General features: G+C 40.9%; 1 protein-coding gene across 1 annotated transcript; it reads left to right on the top strand.

Moving 5' to 3' along the window:
- The first annotated feature begins 571 nt into the window (after positions 1-571).
- On the top strand, positions 572-21,459 carry LOC108236545 (tyrosine-protein kinase fyna). Its single transcript, XM_017417262.3, has 12 exons — positions 572-773; positions 10,276-10,532; positions 13,307-13,403; positions 14,339-14,437; positions 14,587-14,690; positions 15,841-15,990; positions 16,100-16,264; positions 17,073-17,252; positions 17,919-17,995; positions 18,440-18,593; positions 20,187-20,318; positions 20,852-21,459. Exons 2-12 carry the CDS (start codon positions 10,286-10,288, stop codon positions 21,058-21,060), a joined length of 1,614 nt encoding a protein of 537 aa, XP_017272751.1. The 5' UTR covers positions 572-773; positions 10,276-10,285; the 3' UTR covers positions 21,061-21,459.
- The last annotated feature ends 77 nt before the right edge of the window (positions 21,460-21,536 follow it).

Here is a 21,536-nt window from a genome sequence, read left to right as displayed (position 1 = left end):
GGGGGGGGGGGGGGGGACAAGAAATCAAGACAAATATGTTGAATGAGGCTTAAATGGAATAAAAACCCAAACAGATGCTTACATCACTTGGCTTTGTGTAAAAATGTGTCTCTTATATTAAAATACAAAGCGTCACATTTTAGTGAGCGGGTTAAAGCATTATAACATCAAACATTTAGCCAACAATACCTTGTTTTTTCCACCCCTTTTAAAGACGAAGAGGCGGTTCCTTATCTGTGCCTACATTCTAATCTCTCATTGGAGGAAAGCGCTGTCAATCAAAACTCTGGGTCGGCGTGGGGCCGCATCAGCTGTACGCAGTAACAACTGCGTCAAAAACAACCAGACACAACCGGAAGTATAAAACAGCGTTTGCTAGCATACAAAACTGAAGAGGTTCCCTTTTTTAATTAATGTAATTGTCTTATTAATGAATAAAATGACTTTTATGACATTTGCAGCCTATATGTAAAGGCGAATGTAAGTTGAAGTTGTTTTGGTTCGAACGAAGTCGTTTGTTTTATTTTGAAGGCGTTCCCGGAAGTTGTGTTTGCTCCGGATTCGCCGCCGTCATCATCCGTAGCGTACACACGGCGGCGACAGGCGCTCCGGATTCGGCAGGGACGAGTCTCCCTCCGCTTTTCTCCCTCTGTGTGAAGAAAAGAAAACACAGACAGAGAGGAGAGGGGGGGAAAGACGAAGAAAACGCCGACAAATACTCCAAAGTCCTGCTTGAAAACTCCGATGGATTAATCTGTTTTTCCCCCCCTGCGGTAAGCGTGATTTGTTTCTTCTCTTTTATTTCCAACTGGTGCACCCGCCTTGCTTGTCCCCTATTTCGCACTCCTCTGTGGGCTCAGTCCACCTCGGGAGAGAAAACCGAGGAGGTAGCCCGAATAGCACATTTCTGAACCAACGCGAGCAAGTCACCCAGCCTTGATGCGGGTGTAGATTTGCCATTTTGACGGGGAACTTTGTGGGGAGGGACAGGAGGGGGGAGAGAGAAAGAGAGAGAGAGGGAGCGGGGATTGTGGGTGATGTTTTGCAGTCCTGCGATTCTGAAGAGGAGGCTCTGCTTGTGTTGCAGCTGCTGCAGGGATGGATGGGCTGCAGAGCAGAGCTACGAGGCCGTGCACACAGCGACCTGCAGATAGCCTCGCATTGATCCGCTTGCAAATTAATTATCATATTCCTTTCGAACTAATTGCGTGGGGGATGCGTTTAAATGTCCAATTAAAGCCGCCAAAATCGAGTTATCTGTTGTGTCTTGAGGTGCAGCTATCCATCTTGTGTAGACAAACACAGGGGCTGGTGGTGAGATGTGCTTGGTGTTTCCCCCATCATGTGCAGCAAGTTAGGCAGTAGTTGTGGCATGAATGGCTGCACAGCTGGTTTGAATGAACAGAGTGTTGTCCCCGTCCCTTCAGGGTCCTCTCTGTCCATAAATAGGCAGACACATTAGGCACATCATGTGCTACACCTGAGAATAAGCCTTAATGTTCAGCAGCATTAATGGGTTATTAACAAGGTCATCACAGCTCACATAAAAGATCATTTCTCTGGCTTATGTCGTAAAAGCAAAGATTATCCACATATTAAAGGTGCTCATTGCAAACTATGAAATTATCGTTAAAAAAGTTTATCTTGAGCTATGTAAAACGATGCAGTTTAACAGAGATTCCTGCAGTTTTTTGCAGCTGTATTGGTATGCAACCTTGAAATGCAGGTACGCACTCATTGTAAACAAAGCGCTTTCATCTGCATACGTTACCGATTTCTGAGTGTGAACACGTACCACTACATCAACATGGTTGGACGTCTCCATCTGAAACAACTGACCTATTTTAAGCCACTTCGGCTGTTTCCGTAGGTAAACAAACACACGTGGCACTGGGCGTCTGGTCACAAATTGTGCTTACAAATTTTTAGTTTAAGAACACATTAACCATCCATATTGGAAAGAGAATTGTGTTTCTTGTTTTTATTTTTATTTTTTGACCAACCTTCATGACACTACTACTCTACATTCCTTCTTGAGTGTCGTTAGACAATATAAATAGATTCAATAAATAGAAATGGTAGTTTGTTGTGGTGCACAAACTGCTTCGAATCCAAAAATTATCCTGATAATTAAAAGAGTTTTTTTAAATATTTTGTGTTAATATAATAGTGTTGTGAAAGTAGTAGAAGACAAATTCCCCCTTCAGACAAATATCAGAAGATGTTGACTTTTATAAAGCTAAAAGGTTTCATGTACAGTATTTTATTTGTAATATTTGACACTAACTCAAGTCATTTCTAAAGATATTTACCTAAAAGTTGGTGGGGTAGTGGCTGACACTGATCCCCAACACATATTTTGAGCGTTAACAGACTGCACAACATCTTGGTTTAAAACTTTGGAGTCAACGCTGTCTAGCAGAAACACTCATGAACTGCTGGCCAAACTTTATTTAACTTTCAGGAAATAATCGTTGGATGCTCGTCTACAGCTGATTCATTCGTGGAGCCGGCCCAATTCAAGATGGCCACCACAGTCTGCAGATCTTAGAAAACACAGAAATGGTTATAATTCAGTCAGTTTTACATAAATCTTGCTCAGATTGGGTGTTGCAGTAGCTGAGACTCAGTCACAACATATACTCTGACCATGACATCAGGTGATATTGCATAAGATTGCAACTGACGTTATTTTCAAGGTTTGACGAATACGATTGCATTTTTCAACATAAATTTGTCTAAGACTCTGGCGTGGAAAGCAGCACGGGATACGTATTCTTTCAAGCAAGGCTCGGCGTTCAATGTAAATCTCTATTTTCTGCCGAATCTTGTTTCTGTTTCCATTTTTCTTCTTCCTATTTAAAAAAAAAAAAGTGTTTATCTACTGGAGACATATCTGTCTGGCTGTTTTACAATAGGCTCAGTGATTTACCAACGTGACTCAACACACTCAGCTCGGAGCACTGTGACACTACAACGCAGTCAGGCTCAGACCACATACTGTATGAAGCTCAGCTGTGGCTTTCATAGCTGCCTCTGTTCATTCAGTGTGCCCAGAATGCCTTGGAAGCTTCAACACTGCATGTCATTGTGCCCCTAATCTTGCATCCACGTAAAATGTGGCCATTGTCTTGTTGTTGATCCACTGAATGAACTCGGTTGTCTGACACAAGCAAATGTTGTAACTATTCAGAGAATGGCAGCCATAAGGAGGCGACTGTCCGCGTTGTACCGAATCCAGAAAACAGAGCCGTGCGTTTGACGCGCGTTTTCAACGACGTGCAGCTCCGAACGACGCTCCTATGCGTCCGTCTTTGTCGACCCAACAAAACGTCCGATTTTGGGGCTTGAATAAGGTCAATGCGTGTGCGATGTCAGTGGGAGGGGAGTGGGAGCCGCCATCAATGATCCGAGTGTAAAGTAACCCCGCACTTTTAACTGAACAGGGCCCCGTCTTGTGAAAAGGTCTGTTTGACTTGCAAAGTGCTCAAACGCATGAGGGATTTGTAGTTTAAGTGCTGCTGAATAATAAAGACGTTCCAAAAGTAATGCCTAGATAAGCCCGGCTTCTCAGTCAGATCTGTGAAAGTCAAAGTCGGTATTTTAACGTGGGTTTTATTCTTGCGTCATTAATTTTAGGTTAGATCGTTCCTTTTGTGGCAATGTGGTCCAGTTTATTACATACCCAGTAACATAAAATGCCTTGATGGACTCAAATTATGCTGAGTCAGCATTCACACTGTTTTCATGTTTACAGTGTTTGGACTCAAACTATTCCTGCATACGTTTTGCTATCTCAACCACTCATATATCAGAATGTTTGTCTCGATCTGTGACTTTTAGTATTCGTAACTTTTTAACTTTATTCACCAAACATATTCCCCATCAAAACACATTCAGTCTCTCAGATCTCTTCAGTTTCTTCAAAAACACTGTCCTCTGGAATTTATTTCAGCATCTACTTTATGCTAATTTTAGCTTTTAGGTTGCTTGTAAACAAATCTGTAACCACTCTTGGGGTCAATTCAGCATCATATTTCATTGTATAGCCAGACGAGATTATATTTATTCCTCAGGGAAGCAACAAGTCTTGAAAGATAAGCATGTAAAGAAGAATTTAGAATAACAGAATATTATCAGTGATTTCTGTCCCTTTAGTTTAATGTATTGATCACGGCTTTTCTGAAAATGACCCGCTCTGTCATTTTGGCTTCCTGCAGTATTATTATGGATCTGTGCCTGTGGCAGCGGGCAATATGCAACCCTTCAAGGAATGTCAGTACAGACAAATGCTGTCATTTTACAGGTCACATTTAGTGGGGGGTTGATTTTACTGCAGCGACTAACTCGTGTCAAAGTCAAATCCTGCCAGTTTTCCATCATCTCCGCCTCTTTTCCTGCCAACTCTTTCGGACGTGCTTTGCGGCAACAGTCCCGTCCTATAGGTGGTTTCTCTTCGCGGTGCCATTCTGGGCCCTTCTTCGAGGCAAGCTGTTCGTTTGGCTCTGAAAATAGCACAGCGATTCTTCTCGCAGAGGCTGCAGTGGTCACGCGAGACATAAAGGAAAAGAACGAGTCCCGAGGCTGCGGCGGCATCGTCTGCTTTCTTTTGAGGGGAAAGTTGGGTCACGGGAGAAGATCTGGTGTCTATGCACGTCTCTGCCATGGAGAACTAACATCGTGATGCTACAGGGGTGTAGCTTGGCATTTTAATATAATGCACAGTGCTGACTCATCTGTGTAATATCATAACAGAATATTTGTGTCTTAGATCGTAGTCTTGATAAATGTTTCAGACATTCTTATTATTATTCAGCAAAGTAAAACTGGTGCTGAATTAACTTGATTAATCAGATAAACTTGTTTGTGTTCTGAAACTTTTACCCAAACATGGTGGACCGCTTGTTTAAATTAAAGGCTTCATATTCCTTGAAGGAATGCTTGTTGCAGACTGGCTTTAGTGCCAAAGTTTTAAAGGATGATAATCTTATGATAAGAAAAGACAGTTATAGCTGTTTTAGTCAGATCTTGTAAATGAAGTTCTCACACAATGTTGGCCATCTTGAATTTGGATTGACTCCAAAAGTGAATCAGTTGTAGATGCACACTCAGTTATTACTTTCTGAAAGGGATGAGATATTTTGCTAACAGACAGACACTGTTTATTGTAACAATTGATGCTAAACCTTTGAGCAACGATGTTGTACAATGTGTAGCTTTCAGTGTATGTGTTGTAGATGACTCTCAGCTACCACCACACTAAATTTTAGCAACATATCCATAATATTGATGGCTGTGGCAGCCATCTTGAATTGAGTTGACTCTAAAAGTTAATTAGTTGTAGATGTGCGTGGAAAAATTATTTTATAAGAGTTTTCTTATGATTTATTGAGTAGTTCATTAGATATTTTGCTAACAGAAACTTTATCACTCTTTTGCCATATAAATGAGCTCTGAGCTTAAAAAAGAAACACCCAGGAAACATGTAACAATGGCCTGGATTATTTTGCGTGGCAGCAATGTTCTCTATACAGTTTACTGAGGCAACAAAAGTCCCTGGTCTTTTTACTCACGATGGCAGAAGGTTTTTCTAATCCTCACAGGCACAATGGTGACACAAGATCTCACCTCATTTACTCTGATCCCTCCAGGAGTGAAGGCAGAGCTATTTCAATCTCTGCAGAGACGCCAGAACCCAAACTTTAACCCTTTTCTTCCATTTCTAACTTCCCAACACTCTCGGATGTTAGAACATTCCCTGGCTTTGTTGGGCTGAGTGACGAAGAAAACCTCATTCCTAATTAATTGGCAAAAATTGTTTATATGGGAGCGCATATCATGTGGCCATTTTTTGTGTTTGTTAATGGCGGCCATCTTGAATTGGGTCGACTCCTAAAGTTAATCAGATGAAGATGCACATCCAACGTTCAAGTTCTGACAGCTTCGTATAAATCCATCCAGTGGTTCGTGACATGTTTTGGTATCAAGACAGTCACACAGACATGGGCAAAAACATCATCGCCCGCTACCAGAAGTCGGGAGATAATTATAAAGGTCACATTAATATCTGTTGCTATTTTGGATGGATGAAAAATGCCTACTGAAGGCTCGTGCATCTGGATATTCTACACGTGTTGCAAAGGATTTTTCGCCTACTTTCCATCTGTCAGCAGCTGTACTGCAGGGAGGGGATTCTGTAAACACCAGGAGATTGAAGATGTAAACATAAATGTCAACGAAGATTACTTGATATGTGGCGGATTACTGAAGAAGCTGCGGCTCTCCTTGTATTCCTGTCCACCAGCTCAGCCTCGGTCGGGCGATCGTACCGTAACGCCTGCTCCTGTGGGCTTGTTTCCGCTTCGGGGTATTTTATGGGCTTTTATTGGCAGCCATGAATCACAATGATCGCTTACTCTCTGCAGTGGTTTCCCCTCTCTTGTTAGTTAAGCAGAGTGGAGAAAATACCGTCTCGGACGGAGAAAACAAAGGGTGGGATTTTTGTGGGAGGACCAAATTTACTCTGCAGTTAAATGGCAGCTCAGTTTAACTTCAATGCATCCTTTTGTTAAGATAAGATGATAAAACACACAATTGCAGCCTACTCATCAAACATAGATTAACTAGCTCTCAGTGGCTAGCGTCAACAATACAAGTTTACTCATTTATGTATGATTATTAGCAATCTACCTTAAAACATAAATACAAATACAGCTTTTAAAATGATTGCACTGGTACTGTGGTAATAAAACTTAAATCTTACATTTAGAATGTAATGTGTTTAGGAAAAGCTCTTGTTCCTCTTCCTCACCAAAGATGAGATAAAAGGTATTGGGTAAATCTCACTGGTTTGTGATTGCTGAAACAAATTCTGAACGTTTTCCAGAGTTTCCAAAATGTCTCGAAATGTTCATGGAGGTTCTCAGTTTCCTCCTGAGTCACATAGTCTTGGGCTCGTGTCACAGGATTTTTAAGCCTGTTTTTTTTTTTAAAGAATTGCTGAAAATTGTCACAGTCATCCAAGAAATATGCAACAACTCTGGAACAGTTTGACAGTTTGGCAACCTATGAAACTAAATTCTGCCTGATTGGAGACAGAAACGAAGAATGGAAGAATAAATTGCAGTCAAACTGAGACATAATTGAGACGCTTTGTGATTAAATTGTGATTAAAAAATGCTGACGTTATTTGGAGGATTGTCAGGGTTATTATTTGCTGTTACATATGTTCACAAACATGTCTTCAGCACCGATTCAGGTGAAATATTTTGTGTTTAGCTTTTAAGAAAAGTACACTTTGCAAGAGAAATGGTTTGTTGCGTCTGTTACTGTTTATTTTCTATGATCCTCACGTGTCAGCAGTGACGATACCTGAGGCTGTTTCGCAAAAGTCGATTTTAGCAAACGAGTATGAGAGAAGAAGGCTGGGTTTCACCAAACTTTGTCACTGCAGTGTCCGAAACGTCATTTATCTTAACACCTGCTCTGATACAGACCGCATCTGTTTTCATGTCTAACATCGACACGAGCTGCAGTTTTCTTACCTTTTAGATCTACAGTAATTGTTAATGGGACTACCATTTTCTTTAATCATGAAAATAATCCCGGTCGCAGCTAAGTTGCTATATTTATTTTCAATTTGTAGGCTTACTTATAGGATTTTAATGCTAAAATATTGATATTCAAATGGCATCCCTTAAGGAAATGGATCTCACCCACCGGCTTTCATGCCAGAACTTTAGATTAAGATCATCTTTTGATGAAAAATTATGGAGTTGTAGCTGTTTGGTCAGATCCCATGAGATACTGTGATACCTTGCATGATCTGTTAGCACTATAAGCTACTACCATGTTCAGTTTTAGTTCAATATCCATACAATTCACTCAGGTAAAGGCATTTTTGTGTCTATTAGCTGTGGCAGCTATCTTTAATTATGTTGTCTTAAATCTTAATTGCTTGAAAGTTTTATTATAATCCATCCAGTGCTGACTAACAGGTACAGTTTTGAACACAGATGCACAGAGACTAAGTTGGGGATCAGTCTCAGCTACTACCACACCAAATTTGGGCTTAATATCTGTAAAAGTGACCGAGTCGTAGGCCTTTTTGTTGACTCCAGAAGTTCATCAGTTGCAGATGCCGACCCAGTCATTACTTTCTGGGAGTTTCCTTCTAATCTGTTCAGTGTCCGTGAGATATTTTGCTAACGGTACAGACAAACGAACAGACACGGAGCGAAAACGTCATCGCTCTGCCTTCAACTCCAGCAGCAGGCGATAAGAAAAGCAGCTTAACCCCGAACTGGATGAACTTGTCATACTGACATGTGTAGTTTGGCTTTTGCTCCCACTAAACAGCACATCTGTTTTTGCTCCCCCCCCCCGTAGGTATTTAAAAAGTAAATGTAAAACAGGCCTATAAAAACGTCACTTCTTCAAAACACGGCTTTAGTATCAGATCATTCCAGGACACACAGCTATCCTAATAGGAAAAATAAAATCTAAGCTGTGACCAAATGCTTTTTGGATTGGGTCTGTATTTTCACATCTGTTGGCTTTATTGGCAGAAGATGTTTTACATCATCGTTTCTTACAGTCTGCCCTGTGATGTTCATTCAGTCTTTCCTTTGGATGAGGACAGATGTGAAAGTTTTCCTCGACTTTTGCAGTGTGGCGTTTACCGTTAATACCGCCCCTCTCCGCCCGCAGACCCCCATATGTTTCCAGTTATGTGTGTCTGAAGTCAGCTGATGAAAGACAACCCTGCTGTCAGCCACCTCGTTCCAGCCGCGTTTCACCGGCTTCAGGCTCGATTTCCGGGGCTTAAAAGGCGGACTCCTTCAGCCTGGATGTTCATTAGTTTAACTGCGTCTATAAAGACGGCAAGGCTCCTTTTAATCGACAGAGAAGATTTGCCTCTCTTATTGGAGGAGCTGGTTTACTGAAGCCACATGCTCCAGGCGTCCTCTTTGTGAGATGACGAGTAGCACCAGGGAATGCTTTGCTGTTCAGGGCCTTTCTGTGTGATTATCACCCGGCTGTCAAAAGGTGTTTGTGTCTGTCTGTTAGCAATATAATTGATGAACCACTGCACAGATTTTGATGAAACTTGCAGAAAGTAATAAGTGGATATATATCTACTACTGATTAACTTTTGGAATCAACCCAATTCAAGATGGCTGCCACAGGCAATGGACAATGAAATACACAAAAGAGGCTATAAGTCGGTCAATTTTACAAATACTGACCTAAAATTTGATGTGGTAGTAGCTGAGACTGACCCCCAGCACATATTCTGAGCACTAATAAATTGCACATCTTTGTTTAGAACTTTGCCGTTAACTATTTGGAGTCAACTCAGTCTGTTTGTTCGCAAAATACATAATGACCCACTGGATAGATTTTATTGACCCTTTCAGGAAATAATCATTGGATGCAACTTTACAACTGATTAGTTTTCACTTTACCCAGTTCAAAGTGGCCACCACAGCCAGCTGACCTTAGCAAACACATGTTGTCATATTGAGCTAACGTTTGGTGTGGTAGTAGATGAGAGCCAGTCAAACCACAAACTCCAAGTGCTACTCTTTGCACAAGATCTTTGCTTTAAACTTTAGCATTCATTTTTGGAGTTAGCCCTCCAATGGCTCTAACTCAGTCAGTTTTCCAGATGTTGAGCTAAAATTTGATGTGGTAGTAGCTGAAAGTCCTCCCCAACACATGCTTTGAGAGCTAACTGACTGAGTGTGGCATCCTTTAAAATTGCACAAGACTCTGCATAATGTTATTTTCAAGGTTTGACCAACTCTAACATTTCTCAACGTAAAACAATTTTTGGCCAAAATGAAAGGCAGCGGGCGATATGCATTCCTTCAAAGGACGCTAAATCTTTCATTTAACTCTGAATCTGTAGACATTTGTGGCTTCTTATGAATTAAACACACTTCTCGTAAGTGCAGTCATGCAAAACAGTAGGAAAGTGGTGATTTTGACTTCTGTTACGGCAAGTTAAACTGGATTTTTTCTGCAGTTCTGTATACACGGATCAGCCAGGCACACCGAGCTCTGTCACATTATGTTCTTCTGTAGTAACGGAGAATAAGTATTGTGTTTAATTTCAGCCTAATTGAAAGATTTTTCTGAAGGCTTTCTGAAAGTCTCAGAGGAAATTGTGAAATACTGGAACATTAAATCATAATTTCCCCCTAGCGGAGCCAGCTTTGGAGCTATTATTTCACCCACATTTTAATTCGGTCTCTTCCTCTCCGCTGACAGACAATAGAGAATGGGCTGTGTCCAATGTAAGGATAAAGAAGCAGCAAAACTCACTGATGACCGGGAGACCAGCCTTTCACACAACGCGGGCTACCGCTATGGGTCCGACCCCACGCCGCAGCACTACCCCAGCTTCAGCGTCACCTCCATCCCCAACTACAACAACTTCCACGGCGCGGCCACACAGGGAGTGACCGTGTTCGGAGGGGTCCACACGTCCTCTCAGTCTGGGACACTTCGATCTCGGGGAGGAACGGGTGAGTTCGATTTCGTCTGTGCGTCAAGTTTACAAGGTCGGAGGTTAATTATGGCTTGGGTTTTACAACCACGATTCAAGAAAGATTGTGTAAAATTTATACAAAAACAGAGTGCAAGGATTTGCACATTTCATAAACCTATTTTTTTATTCACAGTGGAAAATATTAAACATATCAATGTTTAAATGAAAACATTTTCCTTTTTTTGTTTACAGTTAATTGGAATTGTATGGCAGCGACACATTTAAAAAGAGACTAAACAAAAAGCTGTAAAAGTAAGTGGTACGAATGAGAAAGAGCTAAAGGAGCGTTTCGCAAGTAATAAGGTCAATTGGCAACAGGTCAGTAAGAGAGCTGGGTATAAACAGAGCATTATAGTCTACACCAGTCTGCAAAAAACTGTCTAAAAATAGTGAAACAATTTCAGAATAATGTTCCTCAATTTAAAAAATGGGAACACTTTGAATATCCCATCATCTACAGATCATAATACCGTCAAAAGATTTCAAGAATATGGAGAAATCTCTGAGCTCAAAGGACAAAGTCAGTATTGGATGTCTGTGATCTCGGGGCCCTCAGGGGCCAATGCATTAAAACCAGGTCTGATTCTGTTCTGGACATCACTGCATGGACTCAGGAACACTTCCACAGATCATTGTCTGTAAACACAGTTCACTGTACCATCCACTAATGCTGCTTAAAGCTCTATCAGGCAAAGAAGAAGCCAGATGTGAACACCATCCAGAAACACTGCTGTCTTCTCTGGACCAAAGCTCATTTAAGATGGACTGAGGGACAGAGGAGAACTGTTCTGTGGTCAGAGGAATCAAAATTTGAATTTATTTTTTGGAAATCAAGAAAACCATGTTCTCTTTTCCATTCTGTTTTTAGAGCACAGTTCAAAAGCCTGCCTCTCTGATGGTATGGGGGTGCATTAGTGTCTCTGGCCTGGGCAGCTTACACATCTAAAAAGGCACCAACACTGTAGAAAAGTATTTATAGGTTTTAGAACATTTGCTCCCATCAGGTGACGTCTTTTTCAGAGAAGGCCTTCCATATTTCAGCAAGACGATGTTAAACAATGTTAAGTCCAGGAGCTGAACTGACCTGCCTGCGGTCCAGACCTCTCACCAGTAAAGACTCAGGACTGTTGAACAGCTAGAATCCTCCATCAGAGCAGAATGGGACAACATTTCCTCCAAAACCTCCAGCAGCTGCTCGTTTCAGTTCCTAGATGTTTACAGACTGATGTTAGAAGAAGAGGAGAGGCTTTAGTCAAAACATGAACCTGACCCAACTGTTTTGAGATGTGCTGCTGCCATCAAACTCAAAATCACCTTACTTTTCCCAAAAAATTGTAGTTTCTAAGTAAACGTAATTGTTTAAACTATGTGAATAAAATATGGCTTTATGAGATTTGCCAATTATTTCATTCTGTTTTTATTTACATTTTACACAATGTTCCAGCTTTTTTCAGAATTGGGGTTGTACATTTCTTCACTGCAGTATTGTTTCGCTTTGAAAAATGAATCTTTCTGCAAAGGACATAAGTCCACAGCCAGCTCGTTAATGGGAAACAGAGTGACCTAAATTAAAGCCTGGGCTCTGAAGCACATCTGACGAGCAGAAGGACCAGACGTGTCGCTGAAGAATGTAGAACCGCCTCTAGTGTGGAAGAAACTGACTTCATGGGGTCCTGCTTTAAAATGTAAACATGCATACAATGTGCGTAAATGAACAGCATCTTCTGCTTCAGCGTGAGTTTAAATGTTTCAGAAGGTGCATCCCAGCAAGTCCACATCTGCTGAGGCAGGGTCATCAACTTGCATGAATGAGAAACCGCTCCAGGAGGGCAGCTTGAAGCAACGTTTATGCCTAAGAAGAAACTGGGATTGCAATTTTGATTGACGTGACAGCAGAAATGTAGCTTTAGTGGGATTTAGATGCAATCAGAAAATGAGAAAATTTTACGGTTTCTGGCTTATTAAAAGATACAGGAACTCCTGAGCTATTGTTATCATATAAAAAAACTAGAAGAAGAAGATTTCTTCTGCTGGAGCTTCCGCTCTTCTGGTTAGCAGCTAAAAGTTTTGTTTTTCACAGACTGTCAGTTCTTTTTGATTGAAAACAGCTGCCCGCTGTGATGGAGACCAAAAAAACCATTACAGTGAGATGAAAGATTCTGAAATAATTAGCATTTTTAAGACTTTTTTTTTTTATTGTTTTGTTTATTTTCTTTTTTTGAGGACTATCTATAAATTGTAATCGGTCTGTACTTATCCAGCGCCTTTCTAGCCAACTAGGCCACTCAAAGCATTTTACAACCCAATCTGTGCCCTCATTTACCCGTCCACACGTTCATACAGCACTCTACTACAGTTTCTACACAGCTAAGCTGAATAAATCCTTCTATTGAGACTAATCAGTGCTTTAAACTCAATTTATATGGGGCACATCGGAGGCGATGAGGGGTTCAGTGTCTTACCCTGCTGGCAGGAATCAAACCTCCAACTCTCTCATTAGAGGATGACTGCCCTAACCACTGAGCCACTGCCGTCCCATGCATATGTGACGTCTCCTAGAGAAATGCTTGAAAAGATGAAGAGCAGATGTTCTTTGGTTTGTGAATCAGGGGATGCTTTAAAAAAAAATAAAAACATTAATTTGGATCAAATGGGTTGAAAAGAAAGGCTAAAGCTGAAAGTCGCTTCTTTTTGCACTTCTGCGTTTCAGATCTGAAGCAGCTGGTGTAACGTGTTTGCTTTTTCCTGCAGGGGTGACTCTGTTCGTGGCTCTGTACGACTATGAAGCCAGGACTGAGGAGGACCTCAGTTTCAGGAAGGGGGAGCGGTTCCAGATCCTCAACAGCACGTAAGTTTGCAAACATCTGCATGACGGCATGAAGAGGGTGGTGGTCGCGGTCTCCTCCCCTGCTTCTTGGTCTGTCGTCAACATCTGAAAGTTGAATCGGGGATGCAGTGCTGTCGCACAATCACAGACACACAAGCTGATGCAGATTCTTCTTTTAAATGATACTTAAATTCACATTTCAATCAGGGCTTCTCTCCTGTTGGCTTCATTAAAAAAAAAAAAAAATTTACCTTTTGATCTTATGTTGCCCTATTTGCTCTAATTTTTAGTGAGCGAAGACAAAAACAGTCCCTGTTAAGCAGTGACTAAACTTTAAAATCAGAAACTCAAACTTTAATGTTTCTTTTCTGACAGTTTGTATCATTATAACACTTGTTTACATCAGTTTTGGTTTAGAAATGGCGATAAGACGACTCGTTGTTGACAGTACGTTCTGTATAAAAACTACACTTCAGTGATTTTGTCTTTGTGTGTCAAAGATTGTTAGGACTGAGCTCATCACTGGAAAATGCTGACTGACATCTGAGAATTTCTCTCAATTATCGTTTCCTTGTCAGTGTGTGTTTCCCTTTTAACTAACTTTGACAAATCTGGATCCATCCAAAGCTCTGAGTCGTGTCACAACAGGGAAGTGCTACAGAAAACATGATGAAACACAGTTAAAATCAGGCAGACGCTACCTGTTGTTGTCCATTAGAGGAGACAAAGGCTCGGATTGTTCAGAGTCAGTGCTACAATGTGCAGCTCACACACATTGTTGCAAAAAACGCAGTCCCGAGTAATTGGTTCCCAAAGTGATCTCTAAATTAACAAGCTGTTTTACATCAAATCTTTCATTTCATTCGTTCCTGCCTCCAGAATGTGCCGTCATTGATCCATCTCATTGTTTATTCCAACGTGCCCCTCTAATTTACCCCCTTTTAATGTCTTTTCAGTGAGGGAGACTGGTGGGAGGCTCGATCCCTTACCACAGGTGGAACTGGATTCATTCCAAGTAATTACGTAGCTCCTGTGGACTCGATCCAAGCCGAGGAGTGAGTGTAACTTTCTCTCGCCCACGTCTTTATTCTGGGAGGCACGGCAGCTCCATCACCTGGGAGCATATCCGAAATAACATAGACACTACAGAAAAATCATTTAAAACAAATGTTAGACTTAATTTTTTTTTTTCCCTCTCCTGCAGCTGGTATTTTGGTAAACTGGGTCGAAAGGACGCAGAGCGGCAGCTGCTTTCCGGCGGCAATGCCAGAGGCACTTTCCTCATCCGGGAGAGCGAAACAACCAAAGGTACTCGCGGCGAGCAGCAGCAACACGCTGGCATGAGGAATGTTGTTTTTAAATTTAGATAAACCAACAAACACAAGCCCAATTCCAACAAAGTTGGAGCATGTAAAGTGTAAATACAAACAGAACGTAATCATTTGAAAGTCCCGTAAACCCATATTTTATTCACAGCAACACATCGAAAATAGATCAAATGTTTAAGAAATTGTGCAGTTTTTAGAAAAGAACTAAGGTAATTTTAAATATAATGGCAGCAGCACATCTCAAAACGAGTCAGGTCCATGTGTCCCCTGTGAAGCCTCCCCTCTTCTTCTACCATCAGTCTGTAAACATCCAGGAGCTGAGGAGAGCAGCTGCTGGAGGTTTTAGAGGGAATGTTGTCCCATTCTTGTCTGATGGAGGATTCTAGCTGTTCAGCAGTCCTGAATGGGAGCAGATGTCCTAAAAACTGTTTATACTTTTCTGAATTGATGGTTTTTTTCTAGATGTGCAAGCTGCTCACGTCAGAGTCACTAATGAACCCCCATACCATCAGAGAGGCAGGCTTTTGAACTGTTTTTTTGCAGACTGGTGAATTTTTGCCAATCTTTACTTCTGAGAGTCAGCCTCTTTTAATACCCAGTCCTCTTACTGACCTGTTGCCAAAACCCCTAATCAGTTGCAAAATTCCCCTTTAGCCATTTCTCATTCATACCACTTACTTTTACAGCTTTTGCCGCTAACGTTAAGGTGTGTTGCTGCTATCAAATTCAAACTTCCATTTTTTTTCCATCTAAAAATGGTACAATTTCTTAGTTTAAACGTTTGATGTGTTTACAGTGTTCCGTTTTGAAAGAAATCAATTCTTTAGATTTGTAAATCTCTACGTTCTGTTTTTATTCACAGTGTACACAGCATCCCAACTTTTTCAGAATCGGGGCCGTATATAGGAACACCTAAACGTGCAAATAGAAGCCAGTTACTTTAAATTAAACATGCGACACAGCAGCCTTTAATATAGCTTAAGGTTACACCATAAAATATCCAGGTGCTCCCTTTTCGAGAAATATTTGTCCAGAAAACCACTGTTTTTAAGGTAATATTACGCTTGGATATCTTATTTAAACTGTCTTGGTTGCTGGTTAACATACTTTATGTATTGCCTTTGTTCCAGGGGCCTACTCTCTTTCCATCCAGGACTGGGATGACATCAAGGGAGACCACGTCAAACACTATAAGATTCGCAAACTGGACAATGGGGGCTACTATATCACCACCAGGGCCCAGTTTGAGACGCTCCAACAGCTGGTTCAGCACTACTCTGGTGAGTCTGCTGCACTTATGTGTGCAAAAACATGCTGCCGTGACAGCTCTGGGTCTGTTTCTACCCCCCTCCCTTCCTTAAAATAAAATGTTTCCATATTTTCCTCCAGCTAGGGCTGCAGGGCTGTGCTGCCGACTGATCGTGCCGTGCCACAAAGGCATGCCTCGCCTCACCGACCTGTCCGTCAAAACCAAAGACGTGTGGGAGATCCCGAGGGAGTCGCTGCAGCTCATCAAACGCCTCGGCAACGGCCAGTTTGGAGAAGTCTGGATGGGTGTGTATCTTTCTTGGCACAGATGAAGAACTGGACAGCTGTGGGCAGGGTTGCGCAACAGCTGAATGCTGTGGAGCTCGGTGCGAAAAGTTTTTATGTTAGTTTTACAGCAAACAGGATGATGCTTCAAAACAGATTTTATAAGCTTTTTATTTTTTAGGTGCTCTTCGTGTTTTTTACCGGCAGTGATTTAAAAGGTTTGAAGTTAATTTAACCCCTTCTTCATGACCTCTGACCTCGTGTCAGAGGTCATGAAGAAGCAACTGTTCAGCAGCTGTTCTCTGTAGTTCCTTCTGACCCGAGGGAATCGATTGTTTTGGGACTCGTGTATACACTTGTGGACGCCTAATCGGTCATTCGCAGATTATTTACATGCTTTCCTAAGGCTTGTGAAGAAAAAGCATGATTCAAAATTCCATTTCCTCCTTATTCAGTGTAAATATGATAGAGTTCCCTGTTATGAACTAGTTTCATCCTTTAGTTGTTAAGATCTGATAAATGGTGAGCCTATTTGTTACATAACCTAATTCAGGCCGAAGTTTTAAGGGTTTTTAGCCTGAAATATTTCCAAACAGTAAGATTTCAGTTGGTTGTTTTTCTTTTTGAACTTACAATAACCTTCCAGATGTAACTTAGATCTCTATAGTTGATGTTAAGCACATGTTTTTCATTTAATGTACAATAATGTCCTTCTACACGTACCGATTTGGTCACTATTTAATTAAAAGAAAATCACATTTTAAAAAATGGATCTTGATGTAATCAATGTTTGCTTCTTTTTTTAAAATATATATATATATATTGTCAGGCACATGGAACGGTACCACCAAGGTGGCGGTGAAGACTTTGAAACCCGGCACCATGTCACCCGAGTCGTTTCTGGAGGAAGCTCAGATCATGAAGAAGCTCCGACACGACAAGTTGGTGCAGCTCTACGCCGTGGTGTCCGAGGAACCCATTTACATCGTCACTGAGTACATGAGCAAAGGTACAGCTATTATTCTACAGAGCACCAGCTAAAAGCTAATAGGAGCAAAACACTAGCTATAAACTACATTTGTAAAAAGAATATCTGAATTCTAAAAAAAAAAAGGCAAAGGGCTACTTAGAAGCTAGAACTAATAAAAAGGCTGGCTAAAAGTAGCAAAAGGCTAGCTACAAGCTAAAAGTAGCACACAGTAGCTAAAAGTTTAAGTTGCAAAACTGTATCTAAGAGCTAAAATAGCAAAAATGCTACTTAAAAGCTAAAAGTAGCAAAAGGTAGCATAAAAAAGACAAAAACAATTGGTTCTAAAAAATAGAAGGAAAAAAAAGTGTTTTTTTTACTGGACAAATATTTAGAAATAAAGTGAAATTTTTGGAAAACTATAAAAGCTACAAAAATCCAAAAAGTTAGGGTTAGGGTTTAAATTTGTAATACATAAATGGCTAATATAGCACAAAGTATGCAGCAGTAGTTTGATTGTAAGAAACGTACAGAAGAGTAAAAGAAAAAAGCAGGAAAACTATTAATACTTAGAAAAGTGACAGCAGGTTAAAATTGTATTTCTTCAGGTTTTATTAAATCTGACTCGAGATCTGTCTGTTGAAGTTTATGTACGACAGGACATCAAGAAATCTTTGATCCTAACAAACATTTGTGTCCCGTTTTTAGGAAGTTTGCTTGATTTCCTTAAAGACGGAGAAGGACGAGGCCTCAAACTGCCAAATCTGGTGGACATGGCAGCTCAGGTGAGCTGATAGTTTGTTTTTTATTACTTTATATTACATTTATCAGTGGACTCATTTGATCATCCTCAGCTTGTACCAGTTTGTCCTTTAAAGTCAGTTTTGCACCTTTTTTAGCCGTTTTGGTTTAGCTTTTTATGTCACTGTATGTAGAATAAAAAGTCTGAATTATTCAGCCCTAAGTGACAGATGTTTACTCATTTAGCGTCTTCATATCAAGACTATGCAGCTATGGTAAAAATAATCTGAAAAAAGAATCTGAAGATTTTCTTTCCTTTAGCATATTGACTATAAGAAGACATAGGATGGTGGAACGTGTTGAAGTAATTTTATGTCACTGCTTTTAATCTTGTATTAAAAGCAACAAAAAAAAAGAGATTTGATGACCTTGAAACTGTTTAACGATGTGACGCTGAATGGGGGGTAAAAAATAACTCCATTTCCCAGGTGGCGGCAGGAATGGCGTACATCGAGAGGATGAACTACATCCACAGAGACCTGCGCTCTGCCAACATCCTCGTCGGAGACGGCCTCGTGTGCAAGATCGCCGATTTTGGTCTGGCGAGGCTCATCGAGGACAACGAATACACAGCGAGGCAAGGTAGGGACGCCGGACTGGATCTTATTCTTTTATGGGCGCTCATGAAGCTACATTTGTACTTAAATCAAAATATACGTGGAAGACACACTGAAGCATCACATACTGGATCAAAAACATTTATATAGAAGGCCAGAATGCCTTTCATGTCAACACTTTCAACTAAAATCATTGTATGCTGAGAAATGACGGAGTTATGGCTGTTTTGGTCAAACCTTAAAAAAACGTTATACACCATCTCTCTCTCAAACTGTTGTATGCACGACTCTCAGCTACTACCACATCTGGTTCTCGCACAATATCTGTAAAATAAACTGACTTATAGCTTTTCTTGTGTTGGCTAATGTTAGTTAGCTGTGGCAGCCATCTTGAATTGAATTGACTCCGAAAGTTAATCAGTTGTAGGCGGGCGTCCAGTGACAGAAAAGTCACCAAGACACAAGCCGGCATGCAGTAAATATCATCTTTTAGATGGCTAAATTATTTATTAAACCCGTGGTTCCCAAACTTTTCAGCTTTCAACTCATAAAATAACAGTGACAAAGGTGTGTGACCCCATCTGTTGGCTGTTTAAACATCCAAAAATGCTAATGACTCCATTAAATGAGGACATAATAACAACACAGACAGTCTTAACATCCATTATGCTATTTTTTAAATCAATTTATGGACTTATATTTCAAGTTTTTGTAAAGATTGTGGTGCAAACATGACATAAAAACTAAGTTTTTTTGTTGTAAGTTGATATCTGGAGATTATCTAAGGACCCCTGCTTGGTGTTGAGTGACCCACACTGGGGTCCCGACCCCAACTTTGGGAATCATTGTATTAAACAGCAACATTTATTCACATACAGCAGTCTCTGCATCAGATTTTACAATCCACTCGAAAATAACCAAGCAGGGACGTCTGACCATAGTTCTAATGTTTTAAAAAAAAAGTTTTCATTTAGATTTCAATTGAATTAAACTGTTTGAAGCTCTTTTTTTCAGTTTCTTACTTTAGCTCTCCTGTAGGATTCAGTCTGTTTCTGAAGCACATCATCAGGAGACAGGTTTGGCGGTTTGACACGCTGAATGAGCCGAGTGGACACGTTTTGATGAAATCAGTGGAAAACAGGAGTGTGTGGTCAGAACGTGGCACGAGCCTAAACTGAACACAGACAAAGACGGAGCCGATTTCAGACAGAAGGCTGCCTTTAGGTTTTATGATGACGTTCCGACTTTGAGTTTCTGTTGAAGGATGTAGGATAGATGGTCAAACCACGAAATGTCTTTATTTCTTCACAGAATCAGACTTCCGAGCTTCATTAGTCCTTCTGTCAACACTCGTTTAAATAACAGTTTCAATATTTGATTGTTTAACCTGGGCCAAATGCAAGCTTAGACAGAGCAAGAAAATGAAATTGTTCCCCAGTGGGAAATGATGTCCATATGTGTCTCGGCTCAAGGAAAACCACAGTTGAAGGGGAAAAATCTGTGCAGTGAACGTTGCCCTACTTACTCTTTAAGTGTTTCTGCAGGAGCTGCAACAGAGACGCAGCAATTTAAGAAGGTCTGCCAAAGATTTCTATATCGCGTGCTTGCTTCGTTTCAGGGGCAAAGTTTCCCATAAAGTGGACCGCTCCTGAGGCTGCGCTCTACGGGAAATTCACCATCAAGTCAGACGTGTGGTCGTTTGGCATCCTGCTGACAGAGCTGGTGACCAAAGGCAGAGTGCCGTATCCAGGTGAGACCGCCGAGTTCAGCCATTCATCACTTTCTGAAAGTTTCATTAAAATCCCTCCGGTGGGTCTTGAGATCCAATAGTTCATGGCAGAGTTTTAAAAGCAGATCTTGCACGATCAGTTAGAGCTTGGACTATGTGTTGGGGATGGGTCTCAGCTACTACCGCACCAAATTCTAGCTCAGTATCTGTAAAACTAGCTGAGCCATAGTCATTTTTGTGTTTTCTAAGGCTAGTCGGCTCTGGCGGCCATTTTGAATTGAGTTGACTCCAAAAGCTAATCAGTTGTAGATGTCTATCCAGTGATTATTTTCTGAGAATTTCATTAAAATCCATGTAGAGGCTCATGAGATATTTTGCTAACAGACAGACAATTAACACAGGTGAAAACATTATAGCAGCAGGTGATTTACACAAAACAGCAGTATATTTTAGTACAGCTGCTACGCTGTTTTCTGCTCTGAATGAGGGAAAAATGTGATTTTTTTTTAATGTTTTTATTTTTTTAAATCTTTGTCCGCTTTTTATCTCCACAGGCATGAACAACCGTGAGGTGCTGGAGCAGGTGGAGCGAGGCTACCGGATGCCGTGCCCACAGGACTGCCCCTCGTCCCTGCACGAGCTGATGGTGCAGTGCTGGAAGAAAGACCCCGAGGAGAGGCCCACCTTTGAGTATCTGCAAGCCTTTTTGGAGGACTACTTCACAGCCACTGAGCCTCAGTACCAACCAGGAGACAACCTCTGAGCGCGTCACATTATGTCATTACACCGACTCTCCACCAGAGAGAGACATTTTCTTTTCGTCTCATCTTAGAAAAGCTTTTTGACTGACTTATTGAATTCCAACCATGGAGGACGCAGGAGCAGGAGACCGACCATCAAATAAACGGATGTTTCGGGTTTGGGAGGGGGCCCCGAATGAATTAAACGAACAACATGAGTTATTTTGTGTGATTTGTATGTAGTGTAAATATAAATTGCTTGTTTACTTAACTTTTTGTTTGTTTCATTTTATATTATTTTTATAATTTGGGAACATGTGGAGTTTCTTTTTTTTTTTAATTTCTAGGATTAAAGATGATTCAGAGTTTCACAGCTGGTTACGAATCTTCACTTAAGAATAAAAGCTGGTTACGGTAAAAGACGTTGTGGACTGAAGCGTCTCTGAAATTCTTCCGGGGGTGTTCTCCAACCTTTTTTCTTTTTGTTTGTTTTATACAT

The sequence above is a fragment of the Kryptolebias marmoratus genome, linkage group LG10 (genome assembly GCF_001649575.2).
Source record: "Kryptolebias marmoratus isolate JLee-2015 linkage group LG10, ASM164957v2, whole genome shotgun sequence".
In the NCBI taxonomy this organism is placed as follows: Eukaryota; Metazoa; Chordata; class Actinopteri; order Cyprinodontiformes; family Rivulidae; genus Kryptolebias; species Kryptolebias marmoratus.
The sequence above is the reverse complement of the archived record's forward strand: the minus strand, read 5'-3'. Positions and strand labels throughout refer to the sequence as shown.